This window comes from Leiobunum rupestre, chromosome 5, assembly GCF_980474605.1.
Source record: "Leiobunum rupestre chromosome 5, qqLeiRupe1.1.hap1, whole genome shotgun sequence".
NCBI classification, from domain to species: Eukaryota; Metazoa; Arthropoda; class Arachnida; order Opiliones; family Sclerosomatidae; genus Leiobunum; species Leiobunum rupestre.
Window position 1 is genome coordinate 54037225 of NC_143388.1, and position 25278 is coordinate 54062502.

At 35.9% G+C, this 25278-nt stretch overlaps 1 protein-coding gene and 1 long non-coding RNA gene across 2 annotated transcripts in view; one reads left to right on the forward strand and one right to left on the reverse strand.

Moving 5' to 3' along the window:
• Positions 1–2637: 2637 nt before the first annotated feature.
• On the reverse strand, positions 2638–4085 carry LOC149945302 (uncharacterized). Its single transcript, XR_016480775.1, has 3 exons — positions 4031–4085; positions 2879–2947; positions 2638–2821 (listed from the first exon to the last, which is right to left on the reverse strand). It is a non-coding gene; the product is annotated as an uncharacterized LOC149945302 (long non-coding RNA).
• Positions 4086–9007: 4922 nt separating this feature from the next.
• The window catches only part of LOC149945303 (uncharacterized), a 214989-nt gene continuing 198718 nt past the window's right edge, over positions 9008–25278 (forward strand). Inside the window, exons 1-2 of the mRNA XM_090176501.1 lie at positions 9008–9075; positions 9145–9492. Coding sequence (XP_090032627.1) covers positions 9057–9075; positions 9145–9492 — 367 coding nt within the window. The 5' untranslated portion in view covers positions 9008–9056. The remainder of the gene's footprint in view (positions 9076–9144; positions 9493–25278) is intronic.

Sequence of the window (25278 nt, forward strand, 5' to 3'; positions counted from 1 at the left end):
CAAAAAAATTTAACCACTTTATTTTTAACCTACAAAGCGTTTCAGACTTCAGGTGCAGGGTATTAAAATTTCAAGTTCAAATTTGAAAAAACTACCTAAATGAAAATTGTCCATCTTCTACCATAATCAACGAGTGAAAACAATGCCTATTTTCAACTATATTTAAAAGCAACTTTAAAACACTGTACCTCTGTTCAACGCGATTACTTTAATTCATGCCAATTTCCCACAGAAATAAAACTATTTAATCCAAAATTATTTAACCACCCTTATTATTGCTCTAAGTATAATTAGTCAGTATTGGGTAAGTGAGGGTGAAAATACTATTATAGGTGTGCCATTTTTTTAAACTTGTATTTAGTTAAGCCTAGGCCATTTGTTTATATGAAAAATACAATACATATATTTACTCATCTTTAATGACTTCATTATTTACTTAAGTATTACTTAATTATTATGAAATTCTACTTACTTATTTGTTGTGATGATAATTTTATCTGCATGGCAATTTCTGGCAAAGTCCGATATTACCACGATCTAACCGTTACTTTTTGAAAACCGCTGTCAGCTATCTCAACAAGAGGGCAAGACATAGGTTATTTGGTATTAATATGTAACACAGGCGCTCCTTAAACGACCCTTTAGATGCAACATAGATGTTCCATGTTCAACAGATGTCCTATGGACATAAAGAGTACGGATTAGACCACTTAGAGTACACGTTGAACATCTGTATTGCATTTGTAAATAAGTAAATAGCATCTAAGTCATACGTAAGGAACATCTGTAAGACATATGTAGGCATTTTATATGTTCAACCGATGTTTTTAGGCGCTCTTCAGATGTCATAAAGATTTGCAGTGTACATAGGACTAAAACAGATTAACGTACTTAAAATGAATCGAATATATTTATTTAAGTCTACGAAACGTGATTATAATCGGAGACGAAATTTTATTTTCTAGGAAAAACCACGTACGATACGTGATTATATTAGGCTCAGATATCAATGAGAAATAAATGATAATAGAAATTTTGTTGTTTATTCAAACAATCATTCCTAAACTTTGGATGACTTCTCTACGGCCGTATTCTGCAGACTTTCCTAGGAAAGTTGGGATACGCTTTCTTCCTTTCAACTTTCTTCTGCGGTTTTCATTGGGCGCGACGTCACCAGTGAAGAGGGACCGTACATTTGCGACCCCTTTGTTCTGATTGGTTCTTGTTACGTCATGCAATGACGCCACACGAGAGTGATGTTTATTCTGCCATCTGTGCGAGCCCAATTGAGCTAGATCAGTTCTGTTCAGTACAGCACGTGTTTTGCTACCTAGGTTCGACTTATTTTTAGCCCTATGAATTCTATCGCCATCTAGTCTACGCTGAAGGAGCTAGTTCAGCTCTGTTCGGTTTAGTTGAATTTTTGTCATGAGCTTATTTTTAACTCTATTTATGTTGTTGCCATCTAATACTGTTTTGGTGTAATAAATGCGCCAATTTTGAATTGTACATTAATCATGTGGCGCTGACTGTTCTTTTTGATTTACTTTGAAAATAACTATTACTTAGAATTAATATGTATTTATTAATTATTTTATAAATAAAATTAAAATAAATTTGCATTGTTATAATTAAAATAGGAACAAATAATATTCGTAGGGATAGTGTTCATGCACAATGTCTGAGAAACAAGTCACTTGTTAATTTGCTTTTCACGAGTTAACAAATAAATTTTATTTCCATAAAAGTTTCTTTATTTATGTAAAATAGCATATATTTAACACTTAAAATAGGCCATTTATTTTGAAATACAATGGCAAGTAGTAAAAGTTCCAGGTGGACTGAAGATGAAAAGGAGGCATTGATGTCAGCCATGGAGACCCAGGTTTATGAAGAGATTCGACTTCATAAAGGAGGGTCGCTTACTCAAGCCCAACATAAAAAGTGGGAAAGTATAACCGCAATGGTAAATTCTGCTGGGGATAACAACAGAAGCTCCGCTGATGTTCGTAAGAAGTGGAGCGTCCTAAAAAGTGAAGCCCGGAAAGCCGCAGCTAAGGTTTCAGTTTTCATAAAGAAAACAGGGGGTGGATCCGGCACAGACGCTCCACAAATGACGCCCACTGAGGAGAGAGTAAAAGCACTATTACCATCAGTTACCTACGCAGGAATAACTGGTGGTATAGATACCTCCCTACCTAGTTCAAGGTAAATTTAATAACTTTTCAAGAATAAAGCCCGTAACGTAGTTCAAATAGAGGGCATGTGTAACCACAGACATCGTTCAAAGGGGGCCAATGTCCAGGGTAGTGCAAAAATTGTAATATAAAACCTCGTAATTGCATAGGGAAAACGTTAATTTAAGGGAGATCAATGGGGCACAGACAGTCGAAGCGGGGCAGTTGCACCATTTGCTCCAACCTGCGGGTGCCCATAGAGGGGGTATGTGGTCCCTAAAACATGTTTGCGTATGAAATTGTTTTATTTCACAATAATAAATGTGCTCCCTCCCCCTGAACTAAAATAGTGGCTACACCGCTGACATCAACACAAAGTTTATAGAATTTTATTATAAAACAGTGGACAATCAACGGTGCCTGATGCTGGAAATTCTAGTAATAGTAGTGGTTTTCTTGCAGAGGGTTCTGAATTGACTAGTGGTACATGGTAAGATTTGATATGAAAATAATTTAGCCATCCTATACAAAATGTCCTGGTTTCAGTGAATCGTTTGAAGGACCAATTCTATCCCTTGGTGATAGTTTTACGTTTTCCGAGTTCATGGAAGATTCTTGGGGAGTTGATCCAGAGGATACTGCAACTAAAATGTAAATATTAGTTATACATATTACTTTAAAAATGTGGTTTGATATATTACGCTCGCTATATAGCTGTGATGATAGTAATATTGACGATCCCATGTACTTGGGTGAAAAGTCTGGAGTGCCTGAAAGGTCAAAGTAAGTATATGTATTTATCTTTACGAGCCTTCGTTGATTAATAATAATCAATAGGGGTGTGCAAATACCTTTTTTCGGAGATCAAATCAAATATAAAATCAAAAATTTTAAAAGTCAAATAATTTGGTCAAAAATATTTTATCAAATATTTCATAGTATTCAAATATCAAATACTAGATCAAATATCAAATAGTTTGGTTTTCAAATAGTGTCAAATAATTTGACTATTTGGTTTTCAAGTAGTGTCAAATAATTTGACTATTTGGTTTTCAAATAGTGTAAAATAATATGCATATTTGGTTTGCAAATTAATAAATTATTGAAATTATGCCAAAAATTAAGGGAAACGCCCGAAACGTTTTAAAGGTTAAAATAATAAAAAGTAAAATACAAGTTTAAATTCAAATTAGTAAAGTAACTTAACCTCCATTTCATTTATATTTAACAATAAGTCAATTACTCAATGAGACAATGAAAGCTTTTAATCCAGCATTATTAATGCAGGTTTGGCAGTTTAACATAAATTTAAATAATTAATAAATCTAACTAGTAACTAAATAGTATTATAGTAGTAAAGAGACCTCAGACCAAGTTTCTTTTACAATGGTCCAGCTTATACTTTTATTTTTGCTTTCATTTTTCCATTTTAAATTTTCCACTTTTCAGCCAATGGCAAACGTGCCAGCTTTAAAATTGTTTAGCGGGGAAACCCAGACAACTTCTAGCTGTCAATTGATTATTTGAGCAATTAATCAAATATTTGAAATCAACAAATACTATTTGAAGACCCCAAAGTATTTGATTTTGGAACTATTTGACCAAATACCAAACTATTTGATATTATCAAATACATTTTATAGCTACTTTCAAATATCAAATTATTTGATCAAGAAATCAAATATTTGACAAAAAGTTTTAAGCACTATTTGATTTGGCAAACCGGTTATTTGATTTGGTATTTGGTCCAAATAATTTGATAGTACCAAATATTTTGCACACCCCTAATGAACAAATGATGTTGATAATTTATATTGATAAGTTGTACGACATTTAAGGGAAATCTACTTCACCTCAAAAGTGATTTGCAGATTGGAAGTCACTAGGACATATTTATCTTATTACTGATTTCCAGCAATGGTCAATGTCAATTCCAGCGATTGTCGATGTCAATTCCAGCTAATTTCTATGCGATATTCAATTCCATTTCAAGCTATAGATGATGTCATTTCCGGTGATAGTTGATGCCATTTCCAGTGATTTTAAATGTTATCTACCCTTGCATTTAACATAACATAGACCTTCAAATTGAATACAAATATAAATAAGAGTAAGAAATTAGGAGGTAGATTGAGACTTACACCTACTGAAGAAGATTGTTGATCAAATTAATCTAAATTTACATATACTTGAATTCTAAATAACTCAGTTAAACATTGCACAATGTAATAATACATTTGATATTTGAAGGGACACGGCTAACATCTTGCAAAGTGAAAATGATAGTGCACAGTAAGAAAGTCCATTGATTTTTAACTCGTATCCAATTCGTCAAATAGCATTAATATTTTCAGAGACAACATCTTTGAGCCATTTATCACTTCTTTTACTGAGCAGATCACTGGTAAGATTCTAAGCCTTCACAGTCATTGCTTTCATTCACGTTTATTTTATCAAAGGGTATCGTTATGAAACGAGTGTGGCTGGAAGTAGCTCTGAAGCGCAGTTTGCCGTTGGTCAAAAAGTGGGCCAGACATCTACTCCCATTTCCAAGGCAGGATCATCTACTGGTAAGGGTTTTAATTAATGGTGGCGACCAAAAATGGCTACTACAGTTACCTGCAATGTCAAGGCGTCTTGGCTATCCGCTACGAGACTATTGAGGACACTCTCCCCAATAGTTTCTGGCTATTTGGCCGTCGTCAGTCGTAGGTAGGTTCAGTTCCACCTCAGAGCATAATGCCATTACGATCTGTAGGTAACCAGAACAGAAAACGCCCACTCCCTTTCAAAGAGAAGGTTACGGCGACATTTGATGAGATTGTCCAAGACGAAAAAGAATTGCTGGTAGGCATTGAAACAATCAGTGCAAACCAGAAAGCGCTACTTCAGGAATCAAAAAAACAAACTGAAGCAATGGAGAGGCAAGCAACTGCTATGGAGAGGCAAGCAACTGCTTTGGAGAGGCAAGCAACTGCTATGGAGAGGCAAGCAACTGCTATGGAGAGGCAAGCAACTGCTTTGGAGAGGCAAGCAACTGCTTTGGAGAGGCAGATTGATGTCCTCTGGACGCTGTTGGCAGCCGTTACTGGACAGGTGGCGCAACCTCAACCTACAAATGAGTAGTCATTAATTTTTTCTGGTAATAGTGCCCGAGGATAGGCCTGAACACGATAGTGTTATAATGGGATACCTCGTTAAAAAAAACGCGCCTTTATTTCTACCTCTTGGGTGGTGTGGAAAAGAAATTTCCCTATTGTGCTTGCTAAACTGTTGCAGAAATTAAATATAACATTACCTCTGCTTCTACACACAGGTCAACCAGGCTTTGCCTTAATCTACGCCCCCTCTGAAGATAGTTATTACCCTCTTCGGCAACAGCGATTACTTCTGGAGTCATGTGATGCTCATCAGCAATCCTACGAATTGCAACCTCAAGTTGACCTGTAAGTATGGAAATTTGTAGAAATAATAATAATGTTACCATTTGTTTAAAATCTTGCTACCTGGAGGAACAGGAATTGGAACATTTCTGTCAAGACAGAAGTTATGTAGCAGACAACAAGCGAAAGTTATTGCTACGACTTTGTCTGGTTGATAACATAGAGCCTCCTCCTGTGGTATCAAGACATCTAAACCTTGATTTCAAGATGCCATTGACCCTTTCGATGACATTCCTACCTGTTAAATATTTGTATAATTAAATATATATCACGTTTCTACAATTCATAATAGATAGTACAATTGTTCATAAAAAGAAGTATTTTTTAACCTCTCTTATGGCGTTTATTAAATTCCAACTCTTTGGGTGTACTAGGGTTTAGGATTGGAGTTACAAGCCAAGGCTGTAGTCCATATCCATTATCCCCTAATAAATAACCAGAAGGCATTTCTCCATCTGCAAACCTCTGGTACAGCCCACAGTGACACCAAATAAACGAATCATGAACGCATCCGGGCCAATTGACTACAGCATCCAAAATTCGTGTATCATTATCAGAAACCTACAAAAAAGTGTACAATTATGGTTACAATAAATAGTGATACTCTAAGCTAATTAAAGTACCAATTGAACATTGATCGAGTAGTTGCCTTTACGATCTAAATATTCTTGGCTATTAACCCTCGGTTCCTCCATGTTAATGTGGGTGCAATCTACCGCGCCCAGAATATTGGGTAACTTACACCACCTCAAAAATTAAATCTGAAAATATACAGCAATATATTATATTGTCCATGCATACAAAGTTTATGAAATTTACCTTGGTATTCTCAGTCATTTCATCTCCTAATGGATACGCTATCAAGTATCGTAGCTTTTGACTTATGGCAGTTGTCACTCGTTCTATCGCCCGACTTACGGATGGCTGGCTCATACCATTTTCGTAATTCGCTGCCACAACTCTTTGAAATGACCCAGAGCCATAAAATAAAAGAGCAGCCAAGATTTCTTGATCCACAGTAATCACATACTTGTTGATGATTTCTCTTTCTAAAAGAGGCCTCAATTCCTCAATAACAACACTGTGACATCGTCCTTCCGCATTCTAAACTGATTGAGAAATTCTCTATCGGGCATTTGAAATGCATCTCGACGTGTTCTTCTATAAATTTCTTCTCTATTTGCAATAGCAGCAGCAGCAGCAACAATTACAGCAGCAGCACCAGGAAACGCCATTTTGAAAAAAAGCAGACGACATAATATAACTTCATAATCGATAGATGGCGATAGAGTTCATAGGGCTAAAAATAAGTGAAACCTAGGTAGCAAAATACGAGCTGTGCTGAACAGAACTGATCTAGCTCCATTGAGGTCGCACAGATGGCAGATACAACATCACTATCGCGTGGCGTCATTGCATGACGTAACAAGAACCAATCAGAACAAAGGGGTCGCAAATGTACGGTCCCTCTTCACTGGTGACGTCGCGCCCAATGAAAACCGCAGAAGAAAGTTGAAAGAAAGAAGGCGTATCCCAACTTTCCTAGGAAAGTCTGCAGAATACGGCCGTTATCTTTTTATTCAAAACCGTTTCTTAACTATCGAGGTTGTATGGCTCTTATGTATAAATACCCCTGAAATGAAAATGAATAATTCATAATACGATCACTACAACTACGCGTATAACGCAAAAAACAAAATGTCGTTCGAAAATTGTTTTAAGAGGTAAGAATTTTAATAATAATCTCTTGGAATTTTCAAGAAGTGTAAGATTTAATAATACTTTTTTCTTTTAGTTAAACCGAAGCACCCGAAGGTTACGACCCAAATATTTTTTTTGGGTTAGGAGGTAAAATAGTAATTCCTCATTATCATAAAAACTTATTTCTAAGTTTATCTTTTTTTTGTATGCTTGAATTTCTTCATTTTCCATACTTTATTAGAAATTTATTTTAAAATAATATAGAATTTAAAAACGAATATCTTTTATTACATGGATCTATATTCTAAGGAGTTTTCTCTTTTATTCTTTCGGGTAGCATCCTGTTGAACGACGAGGGTGAATATAAACAATTATGTTCAATATTGAAGAAAAAAATTATTTTTGGGACGCCCCGGACGAGCTAGACTACATGGAAGATGTTGAAATCGTATGGTGGGAGATAACAAAAAAAGATATAATATAATAAATAAAATAATTTATTTTCCGTATTTAATTTTTTTCTCTTAAAATCCTGCTACGTCAAGAATGTATTTATTTATACCCAGGGAGAATGAATATGTCGAGATTATTTTTAGCGTTTCTCCAATTCCACCCGTTGAGATCTTTTAATATCACTGCATTGAGAACCATGGCGCCATCTAAACTTTGAAATATTCCTTAATTATATATATTGATAAAAGAGCTCTAGTGATGACACTTCCCCTATTTCCCGTGACGTACCGATTCTCACGTGACTTTCATTTTTCTGTGCGCGCGCGCCCGTTTAATAAGATAACTGAACTTTAAGCAATGGGTTTTTTTCACGTAGAATTTCATAGTACCAAAAATTCGCGATAGGGGCTCGTGACGTACCGATTCTCACGTGACTCGTTCATTTTTCGGTGCGCGCGCACGTTTAATAAGATAACTGAACTTTGAGTAATGCGTTTTTTTCACGTAGAATTTCATAGTACCAAAAATTCGCGATAGGGGCTCGTGACGTACCGATTCTCACGTGACTCGTTCATTTTTCGGTGCGCGCGCACGTTTAATAAGATAACTGAACTTTGAGCAATGGGTTTTTTTTCCACACGATAATAGGTTCAGAAAAGTCTCGTTAGAGGTCCTCCTCCTGATAAACCGTCAGTGGGGGTTTTTTCCACTGGTACTTAAGATATGACGTCAGTGTAGTCATGGGAATCAATTCTTAGATGCAGTTTTCGTTATCTCAATAAAAAGTCTTATCTACACGTCACTTAGCGTTCTTTCTTTCTTTCAGTCATAGTCATTGAAGGTCACGCAGTTTTTGCTCCGTTTTCAGCCGTTCGTGAGCTCTATTTTACGGCATAGGCTTAGGGTTTCCGATCGTCAAAGAGAAAAAAGTAGGTTTCTATTTTATTATATTTAAAATGAAATTTTAAGGCGTTCCTTTATATATTAGACCGAAAATTAGGCCTAAATTAGGTCGTGTAGGGGTAAGATTAGCGTAGAAAGTAAGTTACTATTTTTATTTTGTAGTAAACTAGCTCTCGAGAGGAATCTACATTGGTTTTTTTTTCAAGTGGGTAAAATTATGTGATGTCAAACAATGGGAATAATTAGTTGCAGATATGATCACGAGACGGATTTATCTCGACAAGATAGGAACTGATTATTTTTCCCACGCGTCATTTCTCTCGGAGACGCTGAACTGAAAAGAAGTGCATCCGCTTTGCTCTCTTCGTCTACCGTAAACATGGAAAAACGATCTATTGGTAAGCATTATTTTATTAATACTACTACTATTTCAATAGACAAAGGCTTAACATTTTCATTTTCTATAGCCGAGACGCATACCGTATCCAAAGGCAGAGCCCAAGAAAGACGTATCAACATAAAAATCACGTTAGGAGGATCAGTCTACATTTCTTTTGGTTTCGAAGGATCAAAATTACAAGTTCTTTTCTTCAAAAAATCGAACGAAAATATTCTGTTCCTGACCTCCGAAGCTTTCAACAATCTACTCTCTCTTTGGGAAGAACTTTTCACTGCTACGCAAATCGGAGCATCGTCGCTAACCCACAACATCATCGACTATAACGGCAACAACGTTTCCATCGTCGCCACGTCCAACAACATCAAATTGAACTCAGCCTACAGCCATGTTCTGGACCTGGGAGCTCGTGAAATCGGTGAGTTCCAAAAAAAAATTGATTTTATTCGGTTTCAAATAGATCTTTTAAATGAGCATAAAAATGTTATCGAATGCATAATCAGCTAGGTTAATACCCAAGGCACCACCTAAGGCCTAAGTCATCAAGCGACTTTTGAAGCCTATAATTCAGGTGGCCGGGTTACAATACGTAGGAGGGTGGTGGCCAGCCCTCAAGCCACGCGAGCCAACAGCTCCCTACACTAACTATTACCGTTAACCTCGACAAGTTTTTATGTACTTAGCTATTGTTAAATACCTTAAAAAAACCACGAATTAGTATATCGTAAACCTTTCGAGGGTTTATTTTTGTACCCTGATCAATTTAATTCGTACCATAAAGTAAAATCTTATTTTGGCTGTTTTAAATCACCCTCGGAAGTACTACAAGATTTTACCAATTTACTCGTAGATAATCAATTAACCTGTAAACTTAGTTACTTTAATTTGTTTTCATTGTGTAATGTACAAGATAACCATCTAATGGAATATCTGATAGTACCTACTAACATGTAAACAAAGTTCTAAAATAAAATATTAAATGTAAATAACTTGTTATTATTGATCATATTCTTCAAATTATAAATTATGGTTAACGGTGTGGGGGTGCTATAGCGATAAATTATGGCGATTGGGGAGGGTGGAAAAGGGGGAGAATCTTGCTGTTACAGTCTGGTTAACAAAGATAGTAGCGCGGGTAGTACAGATTCTGGATAATGAAAAATTCTGGCGATTGGGGAGGGGGAAAGGGGGAGAATCTTGCTGTTACAGTCTGGTTAACAAAGATAGTAGCGCGGGTAGTACAGATTCTGGATAATGAAAAATTCTGGCGATTGGGGAGGGGGAAAGGGGGAGAATCTTGCTGTTACAGTCTGGTTAACGAAGATAAAAGCACTAGAAAAAACGTTCTAGGGATAATGGTTAATGGGGGCGGAAAGGGGGAAGGGAATCAGATTCTGGCGAATGGGGCGGAAAGGGGGGAGGGAAGCAGAGAGAGTCTACCGGTTGCGGTATGGTTAATGAGATAAGATATCAGACTGATAATCTCCTTAACGATACCGTAACCTTCTCTCTTAAGTTATTCTAAACATATATTCAGGGTTTTCTTTTGGCCAGATTTGACATAAAAAATAATTGGGAAATAACTTTTCATGTGGAATTTATTAAAAAAAGGGAAAGGGACTTGTACAAAGAACATCGCAAACGATGGCGACAGTCTCAAAATAGGGAGGTCACCTGTGTTAATGGTTAATATTATTTTAAAAGTACGGTGTACGACTGACATTAATAGCCCAAAATTAATTTATTTCATAGCTTCATATCAAGGAAATCTGCGAGATCCAGTCTTATTCTTTCGACAAATTGGGACACTTGTCACCAGCTCGTGATTTTAAGAAAAATGACAATTTTATTGAAAGCGCTGAGAGTTGTTTTTGAAAATGTGTGGTAATAGGAAATACGCTTTTTCCATTTAAACTTGCTAATTTAATGTGGCTTTTTTTCAGTATTTCGATAAACTTCGCTCACACGTTACGTTGATAGCTACACAGTGGTGTGACGCGCAAAAAAAGAAAATAACCGGTTCTCCTGATGAAAGCAAAACTTCACTTTTAATTGAGAAAAACAATTTGAAAATAGTTTAGAAGTATTACACTATATTTCAGGTGTTATTGTTAAGAAAATTATGTATGAATGTCTACATTTTGAGAGAAAAGTATAAAAAACCCTAAAGAAGCGATTAAAAAATATCATCAGTGGAGTTTGACACAAAGTAGAGGGGGTCTAGGTTTTCTAACGGAAAGTTCAACGCAACTATTTTGTGAATTATACAAGACTGTGAAGCCTTTGTTTGTTTATAGACAATATTTTGAAAGATAACACAGGTTTTTGCCGGGACATGTGGGAAAAACTTTGAAAAAAGTGGAAAAAACTCTTTTCATGCTAAATTAATCACTGATATATCTATTAAGTTACTAATTTGAAGATATTAAAAAAGGCCACATGGTTTTTAACAGGAAAACCAGTGGTGGAAAAAAATGGAAGTACGATTTTCCACACGGTTTTAACAGTTAAACAATAGGTGGAAAAAACCGCGGAAAAATCTAGTTTTTTCCACCCTTGGCCAAACCTGCGTGTGAGACAAATTCTAACTGCTATAATGCATTTAATCTCTGTGTTAAGAATTTTTAAACTTCCAACTGAAAGGCCTCGCATCGAAATTAAAACTAAATGTTTAAATTGAAACGAAACTAGTAATGAATGCAACAAGTCTTCGGAAAACGTTAAAAAGTAATTAAGTTAAAAAGCCAAAGGATGAGAAATAAAATGGGTAAAGCTTCTTTTACAATTTAAGTGCTACCAAAATATTTCTAAAAGGTCACTTTGAAATGAAGTTACTGTTTAAAATATTTAACCAAATTATTTATTTTTATTTAAAATATGTAATCAAAATATTAATTTCTATTAAAATTATTCAATTGAAATATTTATTTTTATTTAAAATATTTAATAAAAAAAAACGTTTTTTAGCGTCAACATATCGATCAGTTTTTTTCTTGAGACATTACAAATTCTAGATTTAGGAACTAAAGCCATAGAATGCAATATAAAAGTTTCGGTATTCTTATCCGTTACACAATGTATAGAATAAATGTCATCTTTTTTTAGGGTTTTAGATGGGGAAAACGCATAGGCAAACTAAATTGTTGTTAAGCCGCGAACCATTATTCGCAAAATTCTTAGGGCAAAAGGAATGCGATTCCCAATTTTATGTTGTGAACCCAGGATCTCAGCTTTTGTCTCTTTAAAATGGTTTCTAAAATTGTTGAGATTTGGAAATTCAATTAATTATCCTGTTTTCGTGTTTATTACAAGGTCCTGTTTAATTGTAATTTCATCTATAATCAAGGTGTACTATTCTTCATGGGTAAAAATTCTTGTTTAATTTTTGCCTCGTAATACTATAAATTCTTCTAGTGAAGAGTCATGAAAACCTTTATTGTAGGTACGATCAGCACTGTATAAATGAAGGTTTCCTTGTGACGGAAGTACAAGGACTTATTTCAGGGATTCATTTGAACTACAGCTCTGCAATTTCATGTACAAGCACCATTTTATAATTGCTGAGTGCCATTTCTTAGGGTAACTTTTATTTTTAGAATCAATAATCTTCATTTGCTCTTCCAGTAGTAATTTTGCAACTGTTGTATAGACTTGCAATTTTTAGCCGACTAGCTTCAAAAATAAGTTGACAATTCACAAATCTCAGTTAGAGACTATCTTCACAAAAATTCACAGAACCCAACTTAATCCCTTTGAAAGATGTATGATATTATTTCCCTACGCAAAGTTAACTATAACCAATGTCAGAGATTATTTCTCGTAAATCGAATAAGGTTAAGATTTTGTTGGTATAACAAGCTTTGTTCAATTCTTTGGGATAAACTATGATTTTGAATTTGTAAATTGGCCTTAATCATTACAGAGACAGAAACTCCCGCTGAAACTTCCATGGAAATCTACTTTCTACAGTGACTTTTTCGGGGTTTTTTGCTGAAAAGCGTTTATATTCAATCTTCACATCATTAATGTGGGTTAATAACTTATACAAACGGAAGTAGTTGTGATCAACGTTGAATAATGTCAGTGAAGTTTTGTGAAATTCTCCGGTTAAATGCTTCAGTTGGCGATACAGGTTCTACAATAACAATATCCAGAAATTCATGAAAGCATTTACCTTCAATTAAAGTAGAAGTCTCACAATTTGAGAGGTCAGCTGAAAATAGTTCTAAAGTATTAATCCATTCATTTTCTGAAAAACGATACGTTGGCTAATCTTCGTTAATGTAATCAATTTCCACTTTTTCGGGGTCAGGATGCACTTTAGTAGTTCTTTCTTGGTTTTTGAAATGTTTCCCACATACAAAATGATACCGAGTAATGTTGTTTATGTTTAAGTTCTTCTGATTAACGATAAGAATACATCACTGACATTTTTTAAAACTTGGTGTCGGTTTTGGAAATGGTACGAAGTTTAACGATGGTTGGTTAACGGAATTACTATCACAGTGTTGAAAGACAAGATTTCATCATAATTCTAAGAATTAAAACTGCAAATTGTGACAAGAATAACAGTGAATTAATTTTGGGCTATTAATGCAAGTCAATCTGATTGTCGTATACCATACTTTTAAAATAATGTTTTTTTTATTAATTCTGCATTGAAAGTTATTTCTGAAATTATTTTTAGGTCATATCAGGCAAAAAGAAACCCTGAATATATGTTTAGAAGAACTTACCCGGACGACTACATCTTTTTAATTGGTTGGCGCAAGTATGGTCATTGATACCTTCAATTATATCTGTAAAAGTACTTATTCAGTATTGAAAATGTATGCTTAAAGTTAGTTATAGCAACTTACTTTTGTTTTGACGATAAGATAATTTAAATCTCCCCTTTTCGTTGACAGAAGTATGCTCCTCCATAATTAAACCTCATTTTACGTTTATTAATTAGATTGTAAAAAGATTATCAGGCTGAAGGTGGAAGAAGTGCCTTGTCAGTTAATTAAAAAAAAGTTTAAGAAGAAAAATAATGTGATGTTGCTAATGGGCATGTCTAAAAAGAATAGATTAGACTAAATATTATAAATCCGAGAAAAGTGCTATTCTACTGTTATGTTGGGGCAGCTGAGTGTGCCAGATAGAACGATATTTATTATATTTATTATATTTTCTGTTGATTATTTTAATATTAATACTTTGCATAAAAGTTACGAAATTAAGAATTAAACTAAGCGATAATTTTGTAATATTTTAACTATTAAATAAAAGAAGTTCAAATAAAGGTAAAAAAAAGGTTTCTAGGCGATGTCACCGTTTGGTTGTGATCTTTCTCCGAGGGAATCAAAACTTATTCTACGCTATATTCGAACCCAAAAGCGAGGAAAACTTAACTAATTTATTATTTAATCGAATATATTAGCAACTTCATTAAGATTACTAAATTTTAGAATTTGAAAATATAGCCCATTTATATATAGATATTTTGGCATTTTTTCGTACATGCTTTTCTTTCAATATCAAATTTAGTTTATCGTTTTTTCGCTAATTCCATTACGAAGACCGTGAATTTATTATATTTATTCTTAATATTTTTGGGTAGGAAATACAGCGTTTCTGCTATTTTCGTGTTTCTAATTTAATCTTTCGCTTTTTGCCAGACCCGAACTTTTCTAATACATATATTCGATTTTTTCTTATATTCCTTTTATTTATTGGTAATAGTTAGGGTAGGGAGCTGTTGGCTAGCGTGGCATGAAGGGCTTGCCACTACCCTAATACGCATTGTAACCCAGCCACCTGAATTAAAGGCTTTAAAAGTCGCTTGATGACTTAGGCCTAAGGTGGTGCCTTGGGAATTAGCCTAGCTTATTATTATTATTTATTATTACCTTAAATTAAGGGAACTAGACCTTATATTATTGGGAACGCTTTCTACGTTTATAGTATGGGAACCTTATATGTATTCTACTTTTAAAGTAAAATAAAAGCATGCACTTTAGAGGATTTCGAAGAACATTCAACCAAAGACAATGCTATTTCTTGATCTATTATTTTTCAAATTTTGAGGAGTGGCAAATTCATAGCTATGTCTATAATCACCTTCATAGGTTGCTACACGCGGAGTTTTGGGTCGTGGCCATTCTGAGATATTTCGAAGTTTATTTCATTGTTATATCATTCCCGATTTATTAAACGCCCTCCCGGGTTCATTCGCGACGTAATTTCATTGTCTGACATTTTTTAACTAATTTTGTTTATTTATTCTTGATTTCAATATCAACATTTTACTTTTCGACTTCAAATAACGGGAGTTTTTAAAATGAGAAACTTGGTAACAACTCCCTCAGAATCACACTTCAGCAAGTAGAATCCGAAAGGGGTGTTAACATCGTCTTTATATTAATTCAAATCTGTTGTTTCCTTTCAAGAGGGGTTAAATACCTAATAAATAGTACAAAAACAATCTATTAGGTGTTATTAGTATCGAGAACCAGGGCTAAAATGTTCCATTGACCAGAGGCGTACCGATAACTGGCAGATGGTGCATGTTGAAACAAACGCTCTTCTAGAAGTTATCTGAAGGGGCACACAAGGCCCCAATTATTGCACAAACCCCTCTGTACGCCACTGCATTCTCAAGCAGCCCTTCAAAGGTCGAAGTGTGTAATAACTGGTGTCTTTACTGGAGAGTCGGGGTCCGGCTTTTGTAACCCGTAAGGGCTTCGGCGCACCGGGAGATGTTAGCTGTGATCAAATCGTCGTATCACGACCTCCGACTTCGGTCAGGTTTCGGGTGGAAACTGGGTTTCAGCATCCTGTCACCTTAACGGATTTTGTTGCCTGACATGTGGGGAGGCGGGTCTCCGTATGAGGCGCAGTGGTCCTGTTTCCCGGTCTGTTGGGATAATACCGGTGCCACCTGTGCCGGGCTACACTGCCGTCGTTCCCCTTTAGGCTCCATTTCTACGTAGGTAGGGTGCTGGCTTCCGATGCTAGAGCATCCGCTCTTATTCGCACTGCTGTGTGCGAAGTGAGTGGTTGGTCGTCTTATTGTTGCACCTTTTACTGGGTTGAGCGGCTTGCGTCGAAGGTGCAACCGTCAGCGGTAGGGTTCTTTTGCTGCCTTGAACGTTCTGTCACTTGTCCGGGCTGTGGACGCTGGCGTAGGGCATTATGGTGAGGACCTCCGGTTGTGTGCACTCTGTTTGCGGTACACCGGGCTATATATTTGATACACATGCCATTCACAAGCATGTATAATATTTAATAAAACATTAATAACGGCCTAAACTGAAGTTGTATTATATCGACTTGTAAACGACATTTCCGTTCCCCTAAAAGTGCGAATTTTGTTAAAGAATTTATTGATTTTAATTTGCTCTTGACCGCCTTTTCCTGTAATAAATCAATTTATTTTTGTAAATTATGAAATGAATTGGCGTGAGGAATTCTACAGATTCTATTCCTGAAATAAACTAGATATAATATAGTTTTGCTATAATAAATTTCCATTCAAAAACCGAATATTGATCAAAATGTATATAAATAATGAATAAAAATGTCTAAAAAACACAAATTTATTTTAAAAATACATGTACTATACAATAACCAAATCTAGTAAGGATTGTGGGTCCACCCACATACGGGAACCCGTTTCTGACCGCTCCGACCACCACATCCGCTACGCCAGCCAAGTTTTGTGTCTGTAATAAAGAAGTCTATTTAGATTAATTTAGACGAATCCGTAGTAAATTTTAAATTCTTATCGATATAAATTCTTACGAGCAATTGCACTCTCAACACATCAGTAGCCTTTGGTTGAAGTGCCGCATTCAACAATGGACCAAAAAAGGGCTATGTTTCTTTCAACAGAGCTTGACCCGCAGCTGGCGGTAAAAGTTGCCCCCCAATGCTCAGTTTCTTTATTTCGTTCCAGCGTTACTAAGATGTTTTTTAGTTGCACGTAAACTTCTACCACGTGCTGCTTTAGTTTAAAGATTTCCAAAAAAAATATAAGGTGTCAGCCGGTGTGGTATACAGGGTATCTGAAAATATTCGGCATGGACATTTTTCTCGAAGACCACTTATACTAAAAATCTGACATTTTCAGGATATGTTCTCTAGTAATAGAACTCTTTAATCTGTAAATTACAGAAGAATCAGCTGCTTTGCAAGTTTCGCAACGATAAACCAGATTTTGGAAGGTTCTTCGGACCATATCGACCTCTTGGATTAATAATTTCCATACACAATAAAGTCACGAACAGCACGAAGAACAGTATGCTGATTAGGATTGTTATAAGGATAGCGCTCTCTAAATAAACGACAAACTAAAGCAGCGTTTTGATTACCTTCACCAAATACAACTCGACCATTAACGCGCGCTGTTCTTGAGTATTAATGAGGCATACTTGATGCGTTCTGATTGAATAACGAAACTTGGTTGAAGCGTTTGCTTTAAATACGTTTAAAAATAACCTTGATCGAAGGAGATAAAAAATAGGTGTAAATTATTTAAATAACGTTTTTAATGGATTTAAATAATTTAAACCAATTTTCATCTCCTTCGATCAAAGTTTTTTTAAAACGTATTTACAACCAATTTTCGTTATTCAATCACAACGCATCAAATATGCCTCGTTATACTCAAGAACAGCGCGCGTTAATGGTCGAGTTGTATTTTGGTGAAGGTAATTAAAACGCTGCTTTAGTTTGTCGTTTATTTAGAAGGCGCTATCCTAATAACAATCCTAATCAGCATACTGTTCTTCGTGCTGTTCGTGACTTTAATATGTTTGGAAATATTAATCCAAGAGGTCGAGGAGAAGGTGCTAACAACATTGACATGGATATTAATGTCCTCGCTTATTTCATGGCATTAACAAGGTTGAGCATAAGATTGGCAAGTAGCGGAATTGGTTTATCAAGGGACTACATCTGGAGAACCCTAAATCGTCACCGCTATCATCCATTCCGAGCGACTCTCCATCAAGGTGATATGGCGCGACGATTTGACTTTTGTAACTGGATCAGCAATATGGCACACGAAGATCGGGATTTTCCGCGCTTTCTTTTAGTGTCTGATGAATGTTCGTTTTCGCGAAATGGTCCGTTCAACCGCCAGAACAACCACATGTGGAGCGACTCCAACCCTTACTGGCATTTTCCCCATCACCACCTAGTCGAGCTTAGGCTAAACGTATGGGCTGGTCTGGTAGGTGATCGTCTAATTAAATCATTTTTTTCTTCCAACCCGCCTTACTGTAGCAAACTATTTGGCCTTCTTACAAAACGAAGTAGCACCCGAGTTGGATGAAATGCTTTTGGCAGATCTTCGACGACTTTGGTTTCAGCAGGACGGTGCTCCACCGCATCGACACCGTGGTGTGGTCAAATACTTAAATGCGAAGTATCCCCAGCGATCGATCGGATGGAATGGTCCGGTTCAATGGCCACCAAGATCACCTGACCTGAGAGATAGAATGCAAGCATTTGAACTTGATGATTTTAGATTAAAGAGATAAGTTAGAATTAAAAAGGCGCTAGCTTTTACTCTTTGCAATAGACTCAAAGTACGACTATCCGACCAAAATGCTTTGGGGATTCCATCAAATATTAAAGTAAGAAAACTTTGATTTTAAAAATGACAAATCTCGATTAACTAAATATGTAAAATTTTAAAATGTCTATAAACTATAAACATTTTTAATTAAAAATTTTAGCGAAATAACCGAAGAAAAACTTTTATCTGAGATGTTTAATAGATTTTTTAATTTATACATATACACCATTGCTATTGATTGTTTTTAAAACATGTATTGTATTCATTAGATTTTGATTGCCTTGAGGTTCTATGCTGTTGGCTCTTATCAACTAGCAATAGGCCAAGAACTCTCCTTGGCTGTAAGCCAGTCAACAGTCAGTTCATGTGTAACTAGTGTTAGCAAAGCCCTTGTCCCTTGAAGAAGTTATTGCCCCGGAAGTGATTAAATTTCTTATTACCGATGAACAAATTTTGACCAAAAAGATTGGGTAATAATTATTTCAGAGGACTTTAGTTTCTTGATAAAATTAATATATCATTAGATTTGGCAGAGTGGCGAATTTTCCGAGGATAATTGGCGCTATTGATGGGACACAAATTTCTATTGTTGCTCCATCAATTAATGATGAACATTTCCGGGAGTACCTTTATGTCAAACGTAAAGGGTTTCACTCTCTAAATGTTTAAATTGTAAGCTTAATTAAATATCAGTCTGTAATTGCTTGTCACCCATCTCCTGTTGCTAAAATTTTTCGAAATTGTTAATTCTTTTCTTAATCCTAAATTTAGATTTGTGATGACAAAATGCGCATACTAAATTGTAATGCTAAGTTCTCTGGGTCAGCCCATGATTCATAGGTTTACCATATATCCGAAATTTCAGCTCATTTAGAAAGATCCTATGTAAACGGAAGAAAATATTGTTGGCTGATTGGTATAAACTTCGATAAACAAATAAAATTTACGTTCCTCATATTATGATATTTACTTAGGTGGCTAAGGACGAAAATTACTCATACTCCAACTCTTGGGCAACTTTGGTAAATGTTACTGTCAGTCTCTCAGAAACTAATTCGGGATGAGCCTCAAAGTAATCCGACATCATTAGGCGCTGCTTCTCCGAGATTTTGGTCCCACGTGGGGCCATTATTAACTTTAACTTTGTTCAAGAATATAAGAACGGTCTAAGGCTTATTTTTAAAAGAGGCAACTATCCACGAAAATCTAAGTGTAAAGCAAACATATTAACAATAAATAAAACTTTAAAAATATATTATTTCTACATAAAACATAACCAATATGTTTAAAACTTACCAATATTAATAACAGTTGAAAATAATATAAAAATACGTGATCGTTTTATGAAATGTCAGCTTCTATTAAACTATTATGAAATATTCGTCTGCTTCAATTTTTGCTTTACATTCTTTATTGTAATTGGTTCTTGTGATTTATCATGTGACCAAAATCTCGAAAAAAGTCCTATACCCCTATACCCCAAAGCGCGATTTCTCTCTCACCGAAAGGAGAGGTAACGTACGGACCGAGAAGTTCGCTTAGAATTCCTCCTAAAGCGATCGGTAGACCGTTCGTTAGGATTTGTTCGCCACGTTCAACGAAAGCCTCAGAGACACGATTAAGTCCCTGGGGCGCTATTCTAACGGACAAAGGAGTTCCAACCAACGTCGAAGATCTGAAGAAACTGGTCTTCGACGCGTTTAACAGAGCCACGCCGCAAAACTTGGCCAATTTAACCTGGTCGTTTGGTAGACGACTTAGAGAGTGTTTAAGAAGAAGGGGTGATTCAATCCCTTATTAAATCTTTGTGAATTTATTTACAAGTGGAGCCGGGTTCGATCCCAGCTTTTGGCACTGGGTGAAAACTCGGAACCACTCCATCCGCGTTGAGTATGCAAGTTATCTCCCCACTGGTTTAAGGGGTTTAACCCTTGAGCACTTTGGTTTCCCCTTCCATAAAAACTTGTTGAGGTTAACGGTAATAGTTAGTGTAGGGAGCTGTTGGTTCGCGTGGCTTGAAGGGCTTGCCACCACTTTCCTACTCATTGTAACGCGACCACCTGAAATAAATATAAATATCTTTAAACATCGCTTGATGACTTAGGCCTAAGGTGGTTCCCTGGGTATTAGCCTAGTTTATTATTATAATTTTTTATTTTTAGCATTCCTCGAACTTGTAACCGTTTGTATTTGGACTTGTTTTTCCATACATAATTATTTTACAATTTGACATTTTCCCGAAATTCGCAGTTACAACCTTTGAACGTAACCAGCGAAGCGACCGGGCTTGACTCTCGTTGAAGGTAACGAATTCAGTTGACTTTGCCGTTGCCGAAGAAAACGGACTTTATTGTGGTTGACGGAACTTTATGGTCATCACAAAAACTTGAGAATTCAGAACTATGGATAGGAAATATTTCGTTTTAATTTTTTTTAAATGTTTGGCTTAAGAATGTCATTAGCCTTCCTCATAGTTCACACGTAACTCCAGAAAAACCACGCTTGTAAATTAAATTATCGAAAGTAACTTGGTGGCTATAAGTATGACACTTCATGACAACGTTTATTCAGTATGGGTTTAGAAGTAAAATGTTGTGTTTGACTTAACGATCGCGTAGCTTTTCAACGCAGAGACCGCGGAAAGTGTTACAAATGTTTTTCAAAAATCTATAAAAATCTTTATTGCCTCAGAAAATTCTTAAGATACCTCTAGTCTCTCGCAAATTAAGTCCTCGAACGCTTCGAAGCAACCTTGCCTCGAGTGAATCTCGTTTTCTACTCTGTTGATAGACACAGTAACTAATAGTTTTTACATTGAAACAGTGGGAAGTATCATACTTATGATATTATGTGAATTGTAGTAAAAACAAACTTTGGCGGAATCGGTTGAGGGAGTTAAATGGTGGCAACAAGTGATTATAGTTTTCTACACCAATTTTTTACTTTTATTGCATTCATTCTCGTCAAACCTATTTTTTAAGACATTCCCTTACAATATTAATTGTTGTTGAAAGTCTCTCAATATTCGGAAGGAATGCCAAAAAGGGACATTTTACGTCTTTTAGTTTTTCACAAATGAAAACGAAAATTGCAACTGACTATAGCTCCTCAACCGTTGGTCTAAATACGACTCGACCACCTTGAATCCGAAAATGCCGGTTTCAGGGCCGTTACTCAATTATTAAAAAGTTGTCAAAAACGACATCTGGCGTTACCGCCGAAACTATTGTGGCTTTGAAAAAACCGACAACTCCACGTGAAAGGAAATAAAAATATTAAAACTTGCTTATGGTTTCATTTTTCTATCGTTTACACGTTTCGAGAAAATTTCGGAAAAATGCAAAAACTCCCTTTGTCGAAGACTTTTGTAGCAGACTGTACGTACTTACCAATTAAGTTGGTCAAAAGCTTAGTCTACGACTACAAAGCGCAACGGGAGATGTCGCCATTGTGTTGCGCTGTTTTATAATGATTATGTATCTATATCTTCAAAAGTCGCATGATGACTTAGGCCTAAGGTGGTGCCTTGGGTATTAGCCTAGCTGATTATTATTATTAAAAAAAAAAGCTCTGATTCTATAGTTTATGGAAGACCTCTGTTCGCGAATTTTACCATTCATTCTTCGCTCGAAGAAGGTTTATTATAGACTTCTGATAGGGTTAAGCAATCATAGACATGAGTCGGACCAACCCCAAAAAATAAATTTGTGCGGCCCGACTGAAATACAAAAACGGCTAAATGATAATCTCAAAGGGACACAGTGAGGTGCTAAAATTAAAAACTTAATTTCAATTTATTGGAAACAATGTAGCCCTTCTAATTTTACTGCCTTACATACTTCTTTTATTGGTTTTATTTTTAATATCCCAGTTTATTTCCATATAAGCCAAAGATACAAACTCAAAAAGCCCTTTTACTGGAGAATTTGTGTAGTTCTGCCGATCTTGTTGTTTAAGTCATTTCTTAATAAAAGAATGAATTAATGTTAACTGAGAATTTGCAGGTTGCATCTTGTTCGCCTCGTGATTTAATGGAAAACAAAATCAGCCCAGTTGTAATATTAGTTGCACATCAGCGAAACGTATGGGCATCGCTATCGAGTTAAAATTTTATGCCTCAGGAATCGACGTATCGTTTACATTATGTATGTGGTCTCAGCAGTTTCCCATAAATCAATTTCCCGAATATGAGGGCCCCAATGGGTATCGCGATCGCGATAAAATTATCACCCATTAATTATCGTTCATAATTGTGGCATCAGCGGTTGCCGATAAATCAAGAGGCCAAATTTACGGGCCCCCGAGGGCCCAAACGGGTATCACACCCCTGAGTTTTTTACCCCTTTAAAGGACGTACCGTTCATATCTGTCACCTCGTTGGTCGGTTAAAAAATAATGGTCCAAAGTTACGGGCCGCAATGGGTATCGTCATTGAACTTTTTTTTTACATTTAAATGATCATTACCGAAATTGAATTGTTTTACAAAACTGTGTTTTAGAAATAAGATAACGAAACGCGAACGCATGAATTGACTTTATTTTTTACTCAAACCCGTATGTTTTGAGAAACCGGATTTTGGAAGTAGGGCAGCGACGGCACGTTATACTACTGCAAATAACTCGCGAGTAATCGTCAGAGCGCCGGAAAAAATTACAGTCATTCATGTTTAAAAGCCTAAAAATATGCATTTATTCATGGCAACGGCACTGTTTAGCGTTTTATGTTCACCGGGGATCTAAAGGTACCCAAAATCATTGTAGGGAAAAATTATTTTAATAACATATTTTACCAGTCACTTACGCAGACCGCATTATTAAAGTTAGTACCGGGACTCACGCAGTGTGCGAACATGGTAGGGTTAGCACAAGGTGGCACAAAATATCCCCTAATTCGTTTAAAATGGCAGGACTGCTTTCGAAAGGTAGACGATAATCTAGATAAATGTAATTTGAAAGGGGCGACTTGTATAGTTAACCACCCTATTCCTACACAAACGCGGGGGTCGCACTGTGCCTCCCCCTCATGCACAGGTGCGTATCGGGGGTATGAAGCGGGGAAACGCTTTTCCGTACCCCAACGCGCTCGTGGCACCCGAGCATCCGTGCGTAAGACAGGTGTTTTGAAAAAGGGTGAATAATTAATTCGCCTAATTAGGTGACCTTTCAATCAAGTTAACTAGAGTACGTAAACATGTGTTCAAGGTCAATTAAAAAATAGTGAATATTAACTTTTGGCGGGAATATCGGCATATTTGTAAAATTTGCATTGTTTTATTACCCTTAGGAAGAGTCTTAGGGGTCATTGAACTCTTTTAGTGGTTGCTATATGGACTGTAAAAATTTTTTGGCAGGAAAAATCTTACGCGTGTGTTTTGGCCGCCGTTTTCGATGACGGTTACGAAAGCGCTGGGAAAATGTTAGCGTCGCGTGGATCAATTAACAAGGGGTGTCTTGGTTGAACTCTTAAGAAGGAATTGAGAGTTAAGTATAAAAGGTATAATAAAAGGTTATACCATAATGTTTAATAAGGTGTGTTTTGGGCCGCCATGTCTAATAACCGTTAGAACGCGCGGAAAAAAATGATTGATATTGACATTAATGACTTCTTAACAGTACATAACGGGGTAAATTTTGTAGGGTTAATTCTAATTACTAGTTAAGAGTGGCCATCTTTGTAACGATAATTATTGGGAAATTTATTCGTTTTGGAAGCGCCATATTTACATGTTCGTTAATAGATCACATTCAAGGTTGTTTTTGAGGGGACGCTTTTAAAAAAGTTGTTCCTAACGGGTTTTTAATGATAATATATATTAACAAACAGTTTTCATGTACCTAAAACGTCGCATTAAAAGTCTCTAGATGACTTGGGTCTAAGGTGGTGCCTTGGGTATTAGGCTAGCTGAATATTATTATGATATTGTAATTGCATCAAAAACTGTGTATTCATTGTAAAGTTTAACATTTAATAACCATGGAAACTAAAATTTGTTAATTGTAAATGGATTAATGAACGGTGTATTCAATGTTATTTTTAGAGCAAATTTTTTCGGGGTAAAGTTTGTAGGGAGAACGTACTTAAATTTTTCAGTGGCCATCTTAATAACGGATATTAATTATTTAAAGTTTTTGAGCGGGAAATATTGTTTCCTATTTACGTTACCAGTACAAATTTGTTCAAGGTAAAGTTTGTATCAGAATTATGAGTATCATACATGTTTCCTTTTTTAAATAAAAATGTTTTAAAATATATGTCACAAATTATGTAACGTTTGGATTCGGTCCAATGTTTGGGTAAACATGGATTGTGAAAGCATTGTTACTTTATTCATCGGCACGGTGGTATAAGTGGTTCTAATGCGATGGGTGGCTGTGTAAAAATTTTTTTTTTGTCATTTGGACTGTCATATGTATCTCATTTGAACCAAACTTCTCGTTTCTTCCCTTGACCGAGAATGAATGATTTTAAAAGTGAACCGTTTTTCTTGAGCTGTTTCCCCCTTTGATTTAAGTTGTTACACTTGATCCGTCGACGGCGATTATTGTCTATGGGTGTGGGTCATAATTAGGATCCAACTTGTTGCGTTGTATTAGTCTGGGCAACACACGGTCACCAACTGTAAGAAAAATTCGCCGAAG